Source organism: Seriola dumerili, unplaced genomic scaffold, assembly GCF_002260705.1.
Source record: "Seriola dumerili isolate Sdu_G_001 unplaced genomic scaffold, Sdu_1.0 BDQW01000433.1, whole genome shotgun sequence".
NCBI lineage: Eukaryota > Metazoa > Chordata > Actinopteri > Carangiformes > Carangidae > Seriola > Seriola dumerili.
This window is the reverse complement of record NW_019174688.1, coordinates 158,516-174,775: the sequence shown is the minus strand read 5'-3', so window position 1 is coordinate 174,775 and position 16,260 is coordinate 158,516. Positions and strand designations below refer to the sequence as shown.

The following is a 16,260-nucleotide window of genomic DNA, read 5'->3' as shown; positions in this document are numbered from 1 at the left end:
TCTGTTTGCTAAAGAAGTGTTTTTTGTGGTCACTGTGACCTTGACCTTTGACCACCAAAGGCTAATCAGTTTGTCCTTGAGTCCAAATGGACATTTGTGCAAAATTTGAAGGGATTCCCTTGAAGAAGTATTGCGTTTACAAGGCTAAAATCATGTTTTGTGAGGTCACCATGCCCTTGACCTTTGACCCCTGAAATCTACTCAGTTCTTCCTTGAACTGTCCTAGTGAATGTTTGTGCCAAATTTGAAAGATGTGCCATCAAGGTGTTTCTGAGATATGTATACACAAGAATGGGACGTACGTACATCCGGACGGATGGACAACCCGCCGGCTCTAGCTGTAGCTGGCACAGAGGCATAAAAAAGAACACATGAACAACCAGTTTGTAATATGTGAAATACAGGATACTGAATAATAATACTTATGTAATACCCAAAGAAAATAGCACTAATTCAGTATTTCTTTTTTTTGCAAATTTCTTGATCCACATCATCTGGACAACACGCAGAGAGACTTCAGCCACACTTCCAGTGAATTCAACCATGTTACATATTGGCGTATATAGCATCATCCCAGTCAGTCTGTAGAGGAAATAAAGTTAACTAGCTCTCCTCTGTGATGTATGGGAATAATGAATGAATAAAGAAAATTTCACATACCTCCATGTTGCCATATACATGATCATTGTCATGATATCCAGGGCTCTGTGCAACATTGTAGTCCATCTCTTTACTGAAACAGAAAGTAAACAATTTTTTTTTTTTAACCAAATTAAACACAGTGAATACACATTTTGTAATTTTAAATTATTTATTCCAAACTGAGGTAATAACTAACCTTTTTGTTTTAGCATTCTGAGAGAGCTCTTCGGCTCTGTTTGCTGTTGCGTCTCTCATATAATGTACTGGCGTGTCTCTAGATTTCCCCCTACTGAAAGAATAATGCTTTTTAATTCAGGAACTTTACACAGACTGCTCCAATAGAGGTGAAAGTGAGGTAGTTTGAGTATTATCAGGCACATCTCCACTCTATATTGACAAATACCGCCACATGCTTGACTTATATGTATACCTTTCTTTCTGGTGTCTGTTAACAATAGTCTGTTTTTTTTTTTTTCAACACATTTTTAGAATGTCTTATTCATATAAGAATGCTATAGCTACACAAACATAACTGAGAAGAAAAGGAAAATATTTTTTCTACTTATTTTCAGTGAGAGGAAATATTTTCTACACCAACTTACCATTTTATGACAAACCCCACTGCTACTAAAACTATCACCAAAGCCACCACTGCTCCAATGGTGATGGCAATATAGAGATTCTGCATCTTACCTATCCAAACAGAAACCATGTGCAGTCACTTTTCTGTTTTAGTATAATTCATGGCAACAGTCTTTAGGCATCTTACACATGTCATGCACTCTACAAATTTTTCCTTACCGCTGACATGTAAAGCGAGTGTGAGTTTGGCATTGCCCTCAGTGTTGTTTGCCAGACAGAGGACGAACTCAGAGGATCCAAACTCTCCCTGCAGAGTCCCAATGGTAACAGAGCCATGTTTCTCTACCTTGGTTCCTGGCAGGACTCTGTCCGAAAGTACAAAATGGAGCGTGCAGGGAGGCTTGGACTCCACAATGCACATACACTTTACCATACCCCCCTCTGAGGAGCAGGACGAGACGGTCTTAATCTCAGGGGCATCTGTAAGGACAAGTAATGCAGTTATGAGTTGGCCTTCTATTATATGTGTTGAAATAAGAATGATCTTCTTTATCATTACATTTTGTGGATTGCTTACTTACATAACACACTGAGCTGCACAGGGCTCGACTTGCCTCGTCCTTCTGTGTTGATGGCAGTACAGTACAATGCACCTACGCGTCTGGACACATTTGGCAACATGTAGTGGTTTCCCCGATGCAACTGAGCACCTTTTTCATTATGCCACTCATAGCTGCTGGCAGGAGGATGAGCATCACTGGAGCATTTCAGCTGCACAGCCTCTCCCTCCTTTACATCTGCCTTGTACTCAACCTTCACATTCACTGGGGCGTCTGCATGGAAACATGGTGTTCATGATACCATGACGTTCTTTACAGATACATGTTCACATCTTGTAATGTCAAAGCACACACTTACGCTTTACTTTGAGGACCTTGGCTGCCTCCTGTTTCCTCCCTCCCTTGTATGTTACGGTGCAGAGTAAAGGCTTGTTGTGGTCAGCATAGGTAGGGCGAAAGGTCAGATTAGCTGTTACTTTCCACTGGCCATCGTCAAACTGCGGTGATTGGATCTGCTCTCCAGAGTGACTCCAGTTGAAGACAGGAGGAGAGGTGGGGCAGGAGGGAAACACAGAGCAGGAAGCCACCTCAGTCTGGCCCTCCACTACTTCCTCTTTCACAGAGATTTGTAGTTTACCTGTAATAACAAGTAGGGTTATGGTATACAATAACAAATATCATAGGGCTACTGAAATGCATTTAAGAGAGAGCACTTGATCTACTGGGCTGTTCAAAGCAAAGTTATGTCTTTCGAGACTTTGTATGGGCCTCATTTGTCTCAATATTGCTGCTTAAATTGAATAAGGTAATGAAATTACAAGACCTGAAAATAAGTTACAGAGGAATGTGGGGTAAAGGTTTAGACAAAGTTTTCTATTTTATTTCAGTTCTGCTAAACAGTGCTTGAAAGGGAACTTTATTTTGGTATGACAGCTTACTTATGTTTTCACAACCAAACTCTATTCACGAATCCACATCCTGGTCACATAAATTCGAAGGTTTCCTCTCTGTTTTCAAGTTTCAGGAAAGATACAAAATGTTGAAGGAATTCTTTTTTTTTTTCTTGGCCAGTTTTTGCCTTTATTCAGGCAGGATCAGTGAGAGAGTGACAGGAAAGCTGAGGAGAGAGAGGGGATGACATGTAGCAAAGGGTCTTGCGTTGGACTCAAACCCATGGCCACTGCGCAAAGGACTGAACCTAAGTGGTACTCACGATGGGTTTTATTTCCTTTTGAATATCACGATGTCTGGAGAAATGAAACTTAACTTCAGCTGTTTTGTGATGAAAGTTATTTAAAGCAAGAGGATGGCAACCAGTGACAAATGCGGAAAATGAAATGATCATGTTCACCATCTCATTGTGTTCTGTCAGAGAGATGCCCTTTTGGTGTTGTAACCTCAACTACAAGACAACCGAAAGAAACCGTAGTAGTAAACACTGTTGTAGTTTTTTTTTTTGCTTATATTGGATTAAGGCATTAAAATTAAGGCATTAACTGTAATTTCAAAGATGTTTATTGAAAGTTGTTAATATCACTTACCAGTCATTGAAATAGAGACTCTGTTCTCTTTGAAAGAAAAATTGTTGTAATCTGCAATTTCAATCCTGAAATAAAATGGCCCTTGGTCAGTTTGTTGAAGGGGATCAATCTTCAGTGAACAGTTCCTCTGTGTGACGTCTCCCAGCAGCTCCGTCCGACTCCGATACTGCTGCATGATTTTAGACTCAACTGGGTGATAGATGATTTCACCACTGGCTTTGAACCAAATCCCAGTGAATTTAGTGATCTTCTTGTCTGGATCTGGGTAGTTAAATGTGCAGGGAATCACCACACAGGATCCAGGGAGACCTTTAACTGAGGATGGCACCTGAATGGTCCAGGGCGAGACTTCAGTTTGAACAACTGTGATAAAATAAAGAGAACAATGTCCATGACCACAGCCTGAAGAAGAGTCTACTTCAATACAAATTCACCTGAAAGTTCAATTCTTTACTTGAACAAAAGAGATAATAACACCTTTTATAAAAAAAAAATAAAATAAAATAAAAAAAAAAAAAAAAAAAAAAAAAAAGAGGATTATTGCTTGATATATGAGAATGTATTATACCTTTAAAGAAAAGCCACACAAAGAGGAGGGGCCATTTAAAAGCATCCATCTCGTCCTCTGAGGGTCAGACCTGCAAATAAAATGACAAAAATTTTCAGGCCTGTGCGGGACTGCTGTTTAGTTTCCATTCCTTACTTAATACATTACACATTCACTATGTTACACAAAAAGTTGTGAAGTCTATTGTATTAATCATGATTTCAGTATTCCTTTTTTTTCTTACTTTGTGCTATCAACTATTCTCACCTGAGCTTTACAGTATTCAGCTTTTACTGTCACAAACAAGGAAAACAAATTGTCCCAATAATTAAAAAAGATATTTATCATCCCTGCGGTGCAGCTACTTTTATATCACAACTTCGCCATCCAGCTGCTCTCACTTCTCCTTCTATTAATCATGACTTCTCCTATTTTATTTTTGTGAGACCACAAAATGAAACCTTGACTACTTGAGCTCCTCACCACTGACCCAGAACACAACCTACACGTTTTACTTTTTATTATGGTAAACACAAGCCTCTAAAAACACAGCCCCTTCCAATTGTTCATGCGATGTTTGGATCATATAAACCATTACATTATCAGTCCCCACTGCCATCAGGCTGGATAACACCTCAGCCAGAAGAAGTGGACTAATTTAATTATTATTGTTTATTATTTATTATTAACTATTATTATTATTATTACTAATGAGCTATTGGACACATGAATTTCCCCTAGGGGATAAATAAAGAATATATCTATATTTATCTATCCATTATAGCCATTAAATACTACAGATGTGTCATGTGGTACTAAGAGCCCTTTGATTTCAAAGAAAAAAGACACCTTTACTACAGAATCACTTCGTTCTGTTCTAATTCGTGATATTAACATATAAACGATTCAATCATCAGTGCTTCTTTTGTAAAGGTGTCTTCTCTCTTTGAAATCAAAGGGCTTTTAGTAACACATGACACATCCGTAGTATATATATATATATTATATATATATATATAGTTTGTTAGTTTATTGTTTGCATGGGCCGTGTGTGAATTTTGTGACTCCGCCAGACGATAAAGACCACAAGAAAAACAGTGATCAAGGAGAAGCACAATGACCCATTTCTTCTATTAATTTAAATCAAGAGGCCAAAATGGTATCCGCTGGAAGCTTTGAATGTATTTGCTGACATCTGAGTTACAAACGTTATTTACTTCAGATAAAAGATTTGACAAAAATGTTACGGTATGATACATTGATATGAGATCCAGATCGTACAAAGATTAAACATTTTCCTGAACAAGAACTGACTGACTGCCTGACTGAAAGCAATGACATGTAAACTCACTGAAAAGTCAATAGAAGTTAAGTTTATGACAAAAAAATACACTTTTTAGATATTCAACTCATTTTCTACAAGGACAATGAGCTTTACTGTACCTTACACAGTGTGTATCACAGATGGAGAGATGCGCTTGTCGTAGGTGATGCTTAAAGTTATTGTCACAGGATTGTCAAAGGATGGGCCTTCTTGTGTGATTACTGCTTGTATTGTTAATATCTGAACATGTACTCAAATTAAAACTATAACTCTTTTACAAGATAACACCCAATGCAAATACATTTTTAAAAAACAGGAAACATTCTAAGTTTTGCTCATTTAAGAAAGTGACCTATCTTATTGTCAGTGTCTCACTTCCTGTTTAGTTCACACCTACAGTCTTGTGGTGAGAAGATTTCTAAGCAGAGGTCGGATATGACAGGCCACTAGTGTTGCAGTGGCATCACAGGGGCTGTTTGCAGTTATGCCTTCACACATCACAGCCAAGAAGATCTTCTTGCTAAGTTGTTGTGTAGATTTAATTGTCCATAATAAAATTCAGTCACTCATGGACCCTGATCTCCAACGAAAGCAGGGTTGAGCATTTCGCCCCTGTTTGGGTAGAAACTGTTGCACTCCTGGACAGCTAGATCAACATAACCGATGCTGCGAGTGAGGTGGAACTTTTTCATCGATTGACTTGACTTTCCTTTGACTCTCCAGAGATCCTCTTCGCACTGAGTCAAGAAGTCCTCCAGTTTGACTGTGTCTTCTTTCTGCCGCCCCCAGGAAAGCTTCCTGGGAGTGGGAGTGATGAAGCCGGTGGATGCTGAGTTACCCATGACAGAAAATGTGCTTGATCTGGAAGTCTGGGATAAGCAAGGAGCAAATCTGTGAATCAAGAAAACACAAATGCACCAAATGAATATATCTTAGCGATTGCATATGACCTGTAACATATGATTATGCTTAAGTGAAGAATCCACGCAAATAATCTTTTACCTATTTATTAAAACTGCCTCTTCAATGTCCCTCCTTGCTGCTGACGTTCTAGCACTGAATGAGATGTGTCAGGCTCTTCCATTTTAAAGAAAGCCCTGCAGGACAGACTGAAGGCCTGACCTCGTCTGTCATCAAAAGAACAATTAATCAGATCTCTCCAGATGAGATTAAACACAGCGGGAACAATACAAGTCAAACACTGCTGATTAATGGATCTGATAGTCAGTTGTTTATATTAATCAGTCGGCCAATCGGTCAGTCATTCACTCAATCAATCACTGAGGAATTCCTTTAATCACAAACACACATTCAAAGAGTTTGAACATTCCATTGTGTAAAATTTGTAATCGTATGTACGTATTGTAAACTGTGTTGTCATTGTATCAATTAGATTTCTTTAGTTTCAGGTATCATCTCAGTACTGTTGGTGTGCTAAAAACAAGCAGCTACTATGATCACCATGTGTGAAGTGTCTTGATATAAAGTATATAAGTATATAAGTGTTGTTTTTCAACTAAATGCCTGCAGGAACAATTTGAACGTAATCTAATGAAACTTTGTTCTGTTTCAGACACTCTTATTGCTCTGAAGCTATTTGGAGCCGACAAAAGCAAATACAGCAAATATAGTCTGTAGTCCTGAATCAGTCCTCTAACAGTTGTGGGAAATATTTTTAATCCATCAGATATGTCTTAATCATGTCTGAGTGTTCTGCTTGTTTTATCAAATATGTCATTAAATCATTATTTAATGGAGTACTCTCCTTATTTTTATCAAAAATGTTAGTAAATAATTTTTTAATGGTGTGACAATGCTCTACTTATTTTATCAAAGATACTAGTAAATCATTTTTAATGATATGTAATGTGTTCTGTATTTTTTATATCTACCACTGAGTAGAAAGGAGCATTGTAAAGCATTCAAGATGGCAAACACCTGAACTCCAGAAACAATGTGTCTATGTGCCACAGTTTGGCATAATGATGACTGGGTGCCCAGATAGTGTCCACAGCAGGTGGAGTGAGCAAGTACATAAAAGTTGCACAAAAGAGACAAGTCTAGTCTGATGGTGAAGACCACTCCTTCACTTCTCTTCCACCTTGATGATGACAAAATGTGACTTTCCTTTCTTCTTTTTTTCCAATGTTATATCATTTTTAATTTTTAATATATTTTTTAAATAGGCAGCTTTTTAAGCAGTTCTTAACAGTATAGTGCACCTCCAACAGACAGACAGACAGAGCTACAACACAGACACACAGTACAACACAGTACAGTATAACCTAACAATGTGCCCTGCAGAATATTAGTCATATGTTGTTGACTGCAGTCTTCACTAAGCCTATCTGTACTGTGTTTCTGTCTATTAGAGACTATGTGAACTATGGCTGCCATTGCTGCCATTGTTGTATATGTTAATAGTAAATTGTCAAATTGTGGAATCAGGTATTTGGAAATTATGGAAAACATATTGTTACCAAATGATGCAACCTGTCCATTCTTAATCTTATTTTTGAACCAAAAGCTGCGACTGCGACTACATTACTGTAGTTCTGCTTCCCGTTAAGACGCAAAAGAAGATATACGATAAGTTCAATCATTAACAAAGATCCATGACTGACATATTGATCCTATTAGTGTCTGGTTTATTTTGATGAGGAGAGTGTCCTTGCTTGAGCAAAAAGAACAAACAAATTCCTGTACATTTAAGGGGAAATTTCAACAATACAATCCTGTTATCTTTAAATGCAGTATATTACTGTAAAATTTTCTTGTGAAACACTATTAAAACAGCATTTTACAGTATTATTGCTTGGAGGAAAGAAAGCAGTAATTTACAGTATTTTTTGCAGTGCATTTTGGGAAAACAGAGAGTGATAAGTTTGACTGGACAATGCAGTTAGATTTTTTTCACCCATCTTCATCCTTCAAATGAATAGGTGAGTGCCTTTTTTCCTTGCTTGTTAGCACAGGCAAAATACATCACATTTCCAATCGAGTTGTATTGATCATCTAGTACAGGGATTGTCAACCGGTGGTCCGTGGCCCTCTGGTGGTCTGTGGCGGTATTGCAGGTGGTCCGTGAAATTGGAAATGGAAATGGAAACTTTGATGAATCTGATCGGTGGCGCTGTAACAGCAAATGGATCTTGCTCCCATTCAGTGATAACGCAGCTGCAGGGTCAAATTTATCTGCCATAGAAGAGGATCAACTGATTGAACTATCCACAGACTCTGTCAAGAGGAACATGTATGAAACACAGCCCCTTGTGAAGTTCTGGGTGGGTTGTCAGGCAGAATATCCAGCACTTGCAGCAAAGGCAGTCAACTCTCTGTTACCTTTTGCAACTACTTATCTTTGTGAGAGTGGATTTTCCACACTGGCCTACCTGAAGAACAAGTACAGGTCAAGATTGAAGCCTGAAAGTGACATGAGATTGTGCCTATCCACCATATTGCCACGAATAGACAGACTGTGTGCAACTCACCATGCCCAGAAATCCCACTGATGGGTAAGAAAACTATAAACTCAGCCCTTGTCCCACAGAGTGAGAGTGAACTTTGTAATATTATAAGCCCTCTTGGCTTCCCACATATTATTTCCGTTCATTACTACTTGTCTGTTTTTCCTTTTAGCACAAGGTGCAAATAAATAGACATACACTGATGCAAATAAATAGCCTGTATAGGTCTATCCTCCTTAATTTTAAGCTTGGTGCAAAATAAAACAAACATCCGCCAAAGCAGTGGTCCCTGAGTTGCTTCTTGGTTATAATGGTGGTCCCTGGGACAAAACCAGTTGAAAACCCCTAGTAGAATACCATTAAACAAGATGAGTTATTTTACTTGTAATGTTAGTCTTTAAACTACTTTAAGCGTATATTTATGTTTAGGATTATTTCGCTAAAATGACCTGTATTCAGAGTGAATGTAAAGAGCATTGGACTTGAATTAAGTTTAAGTCATTTGAGCTCTGAGTCTGAGCTGACACAAACACAAGCTAACAGTGTGCACTTTCAGCTAACGTTAGCTACTTCGGTGTATAGCTGAACAGTTGCTAAGTGGTAAAAAAAAAAAATCCTTCTGTTGTGATCTGAAAAGGTCGGTAACACTTTAATGGTAACTTTCTATCACCCGTTTCACTGGCAGTTTCACCGTGTGTGGATCTTAAACTTTACTTTGTGTTAGCATCTGCTAAGTGCACGTCTCCAAAGGACGCTGCTGATTTTATTTAGATAACGCTACTTTACTGTCGTGACTGAATTGACCTGGAGCTTGTTTGCTAATGTTAGCAAGCTAGCTAAACTGTCATCATATGTTACTTCCACTATTATTAAACTGAACAGAGCAGAAATAATGTGGCTGTTCAACACGGTTCAGTTCTGTATCATAACACCTTATAATGTATATAGCAAACAGAAAAGGACTCATCTGTGAATGGGTAGAAGGATTTCAGTTTCCCTGGTACATATCATTTTCAGTGTGACAATGTCAATGCGGTTTTTTTCTTTGTCAAATTTCAGGTCAAACAGGAAGCTGTTTTCACCACTTCATGATCAGCACTGAGGGGCATGACCTTTGTGAGGGCACCCAACCAGCTGACCACACTCGCTGCAGTCTTTTCTACTCACTACAGCTTCAATCTTCAGTCCCAAGATGAAGCTGCATGCACACTGGAATTAATTCAAAGGTGAGATGCTCACATCCTTCAACTGGTACTGTGTGCTCACAGCAGCTTTGATCATGTTGACTGTGTGTTTGTTGAGTTTTGTCTAACATGTTACATACAAGCTGCCTAAAACATCTGATTACTGGAGCGTGTTAAAGGTGCACTATGCATTCCTGCATGGTTCTAGCGCGATTTTATTTTTGTCTCAAATCATAGCCATCTCCCCTTGATCCGCTAGCTGCCTGCCCCCTGAATACACTGTGAAAAAGCACGGTCTCGGGAGACAACACAGGCGTCGCAAACGGCAAACAAACACTAGGGGCACAGGCTGTGCCCCAAAACATAACAAACCACGTTCCAGCCAATCACTGACAAGATGGTTGGGGGAGGGGGTGGGGGTTAGTGTGTGGGGTGGGGGCTGGGCGGGGTGGGGGCAGGAGTATCTGAGAGTAATAGCTGGACGGCGCCGTGAACTAGGTCTAACGACTCAACCATATATTTTGGGAGATGGCCGAGGCACGGAACACGACCAAAGAAAAGACGTTCGGAATGAATATATGGCGAGAGGAGGAGAGAAATGGAGAAGGAACGAACGAGAAGACCCGCATTTATATTGGGGAATCGATTCAAAGGTGGCGAGAACTCCACCGGCAGAAGGGCTTCCAGTCCGATGCAAAACATGGGGGGGGGGCAGCTGCTCTGTTTTGTTTGGTATTTACTTTGAACGTCAACAGAAGTGACGTCATGCAGGAATGCATAGTGCACCTTTAAGGAAGCTTTTCTGACAATAATCAAGGCGAAACTATTACTTCCAAAATTACTATTACTTAATCTGCACCATGAAAGTACACGTTTCTATTTCCCCACCTGAATACACACTCTTGTTTTTCAGGCCATTCATGGGGAAAAATCCTGACAGAGGCACCAAGGCTGGACGGATCAAAGTCTGGGGAAGGTCACCCAGAAAACGATGGCATCAGTCAACCCTTGTGTCTCAAGTCTACTAAAGAAGTAAAGGACTTTGAGTGAGACTCTACATAAGTCAGTTCACACACTCACTCACACACTTAGTGTCTTGGCCACACTCTTTTCCAGTTCACTTGGCCACTCATTCACTCGTTAAGCTGTTCCCTCATACAATCCTTATATACAAATACATGTTAGAGAACCACTTGATTATTTTTGATAATATTTCTTGTGTTTTTTTGCGTTCAGTGTTTAATGTTCATGCAGACAACACTTGTTAGAGATCTTGTCTAAATGACTGAAATTTTGTTTTATTTGCGTGTTGTGTTTTTACAAGCTTAATAAAGAGAGACGTGGTTTGAAAAGACACTTTGAGTATTTTAGTATTATTTGTCTTAAAATTTTAAGTTGCGATTTCAAAGACCACGTTTATTCAATGTATTGAAATATAGTTTTATAGCAAGACTGACAAGGAATAATTTATCAACTCATAAAGTTTAGGGAAAAATATGTAGTTCTTTTTGTTAGCAGTTATACTGCAGCATGTTTTATATATGTACTACAGTTAATGGTAAAAATCTGCAAATATTGCTCCTGTGAAAAAAGTGTAAATAAACAGCAATAAAATGCCAATCCTTCATCAGTATTTTACTGTAAAAGTAGAAAATAACAGCTTTTTGCTGTATTTACAAAAATGTTAGCAAACTGTAAATACCAGCAACAGCATGGTACCGTTAATTTTACAGTAAAATAATGGCAACCCTGCCTCCAGTTGTTGTGGCGAAAACATTTTACAGTGAAGCCTGAATCTCCTGAATTTCTCAATTTAAAATTCAACTTTTATATATAGAATCAGGTTATTTTCTTACTTGGAAGTATCTCTGAATCCAGATGTAATCTCAATCACCTGAAAGACAAATTCTTATAGAGAAATCCCTTATGTGTCAAAATTACAATTTGTAATTCACTTTCAGTGTAGTACACTTAAAGGTATGAAACCATGGCACAGACTATTTTTATGACTAACCTGTACTACTTTCATCAATATGAAGTTTTGGTTGATTTGTTGAAGGGAACCACAGAATGTCTTGAACTTTCCATTGCACTTGTCACCTAATTCAGCTTGTTTCCGCTCTTTGTTTCACTCCCTGCCCTTTGATGACTTCAGCTCTTAAAAGGTTTTAAAGCACCACCATCTGACCAACATGACTGAATGAGTACTGACAGTGGCCAGCTCATTGAACACATCCATGCTAGGTCAAGTCCTAAATAGCCCATTGTCTCTGACTTACCTGGTGTAGGAGTTCCAGATTTTGCTTTATTGAATAAAAAAAGTCAGTTCCAAATATCTCAAGACTGTTACAGCAGTAAAACTTGAGTATATCTGTCATCTGACAGAATGAGGAAGATTTGTGCATACACAGCTCTCTCTTCTGGAGGAGAAAGAAATTACCAGTCAAGTAATAATGACACAACACTACACACTGCACACAAAGATTTAATATACAAAAAAATGGTTTACATAACTGATACATCTGTGTGTATATGTGTGATACAATTTAATGGATATTTCTTATTGAGATGGAAAAGCCATTTTAAACATAATTCTCTTCAAACCGAGGTTAAAACACTTTTAGATGAGCTGTGAAGGCTGCAAAATACACATACCACAGCACATCCTGTCATGGTTGGCTATAATTATCAACTGTGAAAACTGGACACACCATCTTTAATTTCACATGCCAATGGATGGTGGTAGAATATGAGTTTCACAACTAAAAAGTGTATTTGCTGCTCATAATTTGAATTTAAGTTCTGAGAAAACAAACCAAAGTAAATACTAAGGAAGGTAATGAAAAGTAATTTTCCATTTACAACTTTTACAGTGACTTCTATTTGAGTTAATAGTACACAACGTTGCTTTTTGGGTTATTATGCTGCTAAAACATTCAAGCTTTGTTAACAGAATTTTATAACTTGTTTTTATGTTCTATTTTTTTTCTTTTCTAAGTTGCTATGAAGATAATGTCATTTTTCTGACGCGAATATGTGAATAAAATGAAAGCAAGCATCAATTCTGCAGTAAAGGACTCGACTCGACTGTCGCCAAACTTCAAAGACGCATAATTTGTCCTTCGATTATCTAAAAGAACAAGAAAAAAAAAGAGATGTTATCCATTTAGATTTTTTTTATGTGTGACATTTAAACTTGCATCAATCACTAATATATCAACTGTGAATCAAACATGTGAAAGTGGTTACTTGAGGTAAACCCAGAAAGTATTCATCTGACTGGAGTGCTGCAGGGTTAAGCACTGACATATCTTTATCAGGAATGACTAATTAATTACATCACATTTACACTTGGTATTAACATGTGGTCTATACACTAAATAAAAATAAATTAACAAATAAAAAATGTTCAAGTTCATTTCAGTTTAACTGTGGATATAATTAATGAAGAAAACATGCTTAAGTGTTTAAGTTCTCTTTTTTCACTTCTCACCTTCACACTCTGTTCCTGATGAGCCCACAGAAAAGAGAACAGAAAATGAGATATAGTCATTCACATATAAATATACTTTATCTTGTCAAAAACCAAAATAAACATGTCACATCTGCAGAGATCTGTGAAATGACTAAATGACTTTTGAACAACCAGTAAAGTAAAAGTGGTATGAACTGAAGAACCCTTAAAATGCCTCTTGCTGTCAATCAGAATGGCCTGCAGTTATTTCAGCCGGCTTTTGCTTTTTGAAATTGAATCCTTGTTTGACAAACTGTAGTCTACATCTCTAATCTCAGAGATTCAAGACATGTAGACAAAATACATATCTGTTGTATCTCATACGTCCCAATTTTAAAAAAAAAAAGTCACCTGCGAGACAGTCTGGAAAGCCGGTTCAACATGCTAAATGTGACAGAAAAATAAATAAGTACATGAATCACATTCTCATGAGACTGAAAGAACCGATGTACAACAAATTGAATCTGATCTAAAATATTTTTGTACTCACGTGCCCTCTTGATTTTGAAGCTCTGCAATGCGGTTCCTTTGACAGAAAAAAAATCTTTTATTTAGGAGCTCAGAGGAAACTTCAAAATAAGATAGGTTGAGAGTTTCTCTTTGTTAATTTTAATCACTGAATGTTCTGTTCTCTGTAAATTAATTAGTAATCTACACACTTGTATTTTTTCACGATGAAAATGCAGAATAGACCAAAGACCACAGCGATACTAATCCCCACTACAGTGGGGATGATGATGTGGTTGTAGTTTTCTTTACCTGCAAATAGACAGAATTTATATCAGATGTGTCCTTTACTGTAGCTATGTTGCACAAATGGGAGGTGGACAAAATCCAGTATATGAACTTCAAAATAAAGGACATCCTCAAAGGTCAACAACAAAGTGAAAAGCTCTTACGTTTTATGTAGAGTTTCATTGTTGCAGAGGATGTCTTCTGTCCATTAAAGACAGCTGTGCAGGTGATTTCACTGTGATCGTCCTTCTCCTCAGGAATGAACGTCAGGATGGACTGTGTCTCCCAGTGACCAGGATGAAGTTGTCTGTGACTCTCAGCAGCCTTATCTGGGGTGCTCCTGCTCCATGTAAGTTTAGGCACATGGGAGGGACAGGTGTGGGTGACTGAACAGGTGACAGTGTAGGGATGTCCCTCGGTGCCTGTCTCTAGGTGAACCAGTGAAGGCGTTGGAGGTTCAGCTGTAAATGAAAAGAGGCAGAGCTTAGGTGAGAGGCAAATCATTGTAACATAGAAAACTGACTGGTGATGTGTGAAATTTTGTAAGGTTGGTGACATACAGAGCATTGTCAACTCAGCACAATCCTCAATAAAGGAGAACTTGTCTACGGTGGACAGGTCATTCTCTGTTCGTGCTAGTTCAATCCGGAAACAGAACGGGCCATTGTCATGATTTTTGATATCAGTAATTTCTAAGGTGCAGTTGTTTTGACCCAACTCTCCCAGCAACTGTGTGCGACCACGAAAGTTTTCCAAGATCCTTGTTTTATCCTCATTATAGACAAATGCCTGTTTGTCACTTGAACGATGCCAGATCCCTCTGAGTCTGGAGGAGGGCAGGTTTTCTTTAGGGTGGGTGAAGGAACAGGGTATCACAATGCACGATGTCACCAAGGCCTTGAGGTCTTTTACAACAGTGGCTTTCCATTCTCCACTAAACACAGGGCTGCAAAAAGCTGAAAGAGAAAAATGAAATTAACAAAGAAAGAAGGGAAGTGGAAAAAACACACAATATTTTCAAATCTATTTGAGTTACCTGCCAAAAGTAGACACAACATCATCATCTTCCTCTGTTTGTACATACTTCTTTGGGTTTTTGTTGCTGAGGCGTTTAAATGCGAAGAAAACAAAAATTAGGTGGAAGAAAAATGTCATGTATGACCACATGCAAATTACAATTGCAAAAGTGAAACTACTTGTAAATGTATTTATATGACAAATACTGACATTATTCATGTCCTCATATACAATTAATATATTTTAACTAATGAAAAAAATAGACAGGAAGAAAAAATGGCATAAATGAAATTAGCTGGACAAACAATAGTAAATAAGAAAAAATATCTGAAAAGAAACAAAATATCCCGAGTTGCTCAGCAGTACATCAGAAACAATCAATATCAAAAACTCTAAGTCTACTGGATATTCTGATCCATATTATTTAATTATAATTTGGTGCTATCAGAAACTTAAAACCTTACCAGATTCTGCAGCTGTGTGGCTGATCAAGACCGTTTGTTTCTGCACATGTGGGATTCCCTATATAAAGACATGAACTCAACTACAAAAAGAAAAAAACAGTGCGAGTGAGAACAGAGTAGTTGAGGTAATGACAATAAAGTGGTGTGATGCAGGGGCAGGGTGGGCCTTTTCTCCATGTGCATAATGATACAGTTTTATCTTGGGACCTTAAGACTTTTGAAAGACAAAAACACATGACCCATTAATACATCCAATGTACTGTTTTGCACATAGGATTTAAAATGGACCTGTGAAATCAGTACCGACTTCAAGCTTTACAAATGGAAAGTAGTGTTGTCCAGTGGAAATAGCAGTCAGAGAAGTTGTCTTAAAGCAAACCAAAAAGGAAATATTCAATATATACAGCAGGTATTATGTATTTTATGACTACAGCATGAAACTTTCTCCACTGCCTCGATAAACCATGAAGTTTATTTTCAGACGTGGAGGTATTTCAGATTTGACCTCTGGGACAGGGCAGAGCTCCCTGGAGTAACGAGTGTGGTGTAGAATAAACTAGCGTGCTAACTTTTGATTAGAATGTTCGCTAATGTGCTAGCTAGTCATGTGATTCCATAGAACACAGCAGAAGTTGTCAGTGTTTTTAACAAGCTACAGCTACCTTAACACCTGGAAATGGTAG

At 38.1% G+C, this 16,260-nt stretch overlaps 2 protein-coding genes across 2 annotated transcripts; both read right to left on the bottom strand.

Moving 5' to 3' along the window:
* Positions 1–1,360: 1,360 nt before the first annotated feature.
* LOC111234036 (sialoadhesin-like) lies at positions 1,361–5,422 on the bottom strand. The gene is made up of 6 exons (XM_022761943.1): positions 5,316–5,422; positions 3,894–3,963; positions 3,326–3,688; positions 2,143–2,421; positions 1,806–2,057; positions 1,361–1,704 (listed from the first exon to the last, which is right to left on the bottom strand). The coding sequence occupies exons 2-6, from the start codon at positions 3,940–3,942 to the stop codon at positions 1,361–1,363; spliced, it is 1,287 nt and encodes a 428-aa protein (XP_022617664.1). The 5' UTR covers positions 3,943–3,963; positions 5,316–5,422.
* Positions 5,423–12,336: 6,914 nt separating this feature from the next.
* On the bottom strand, positions 12,337–15,672 carry LOC111234046 (myelin-associated glycoprotein-like). The gene is made up of 9 exons (XM_022761954.1): positions 15,578–15,672; positions 15,133–15,198; positions 14,657–15,052; positions 14,261–14,557; positions 14,021–14,120; positions 13,852–13,887; positions 13,713–13,745; positions 13,341–13,355; positions 12,337–12,977 (listed from the first exon to the last, which is right to left on the bottom strand). The coding sequence occupies exons 2-8, from the start codon at positions 15,176–15,178 to the stop codon at positions 13,343–13,345; spliced, it is 921 nt and encodes a 306-aa protein (XP_022617675.1). The 5' UTR covers positions 15,179–15,198; positions 15,578–15,672; the 3' UTR covers positions 12,337–12,977; positions 13,341–13,342.
* Positions 15,673–16,260: the final 588 nt, after the last annotated feature.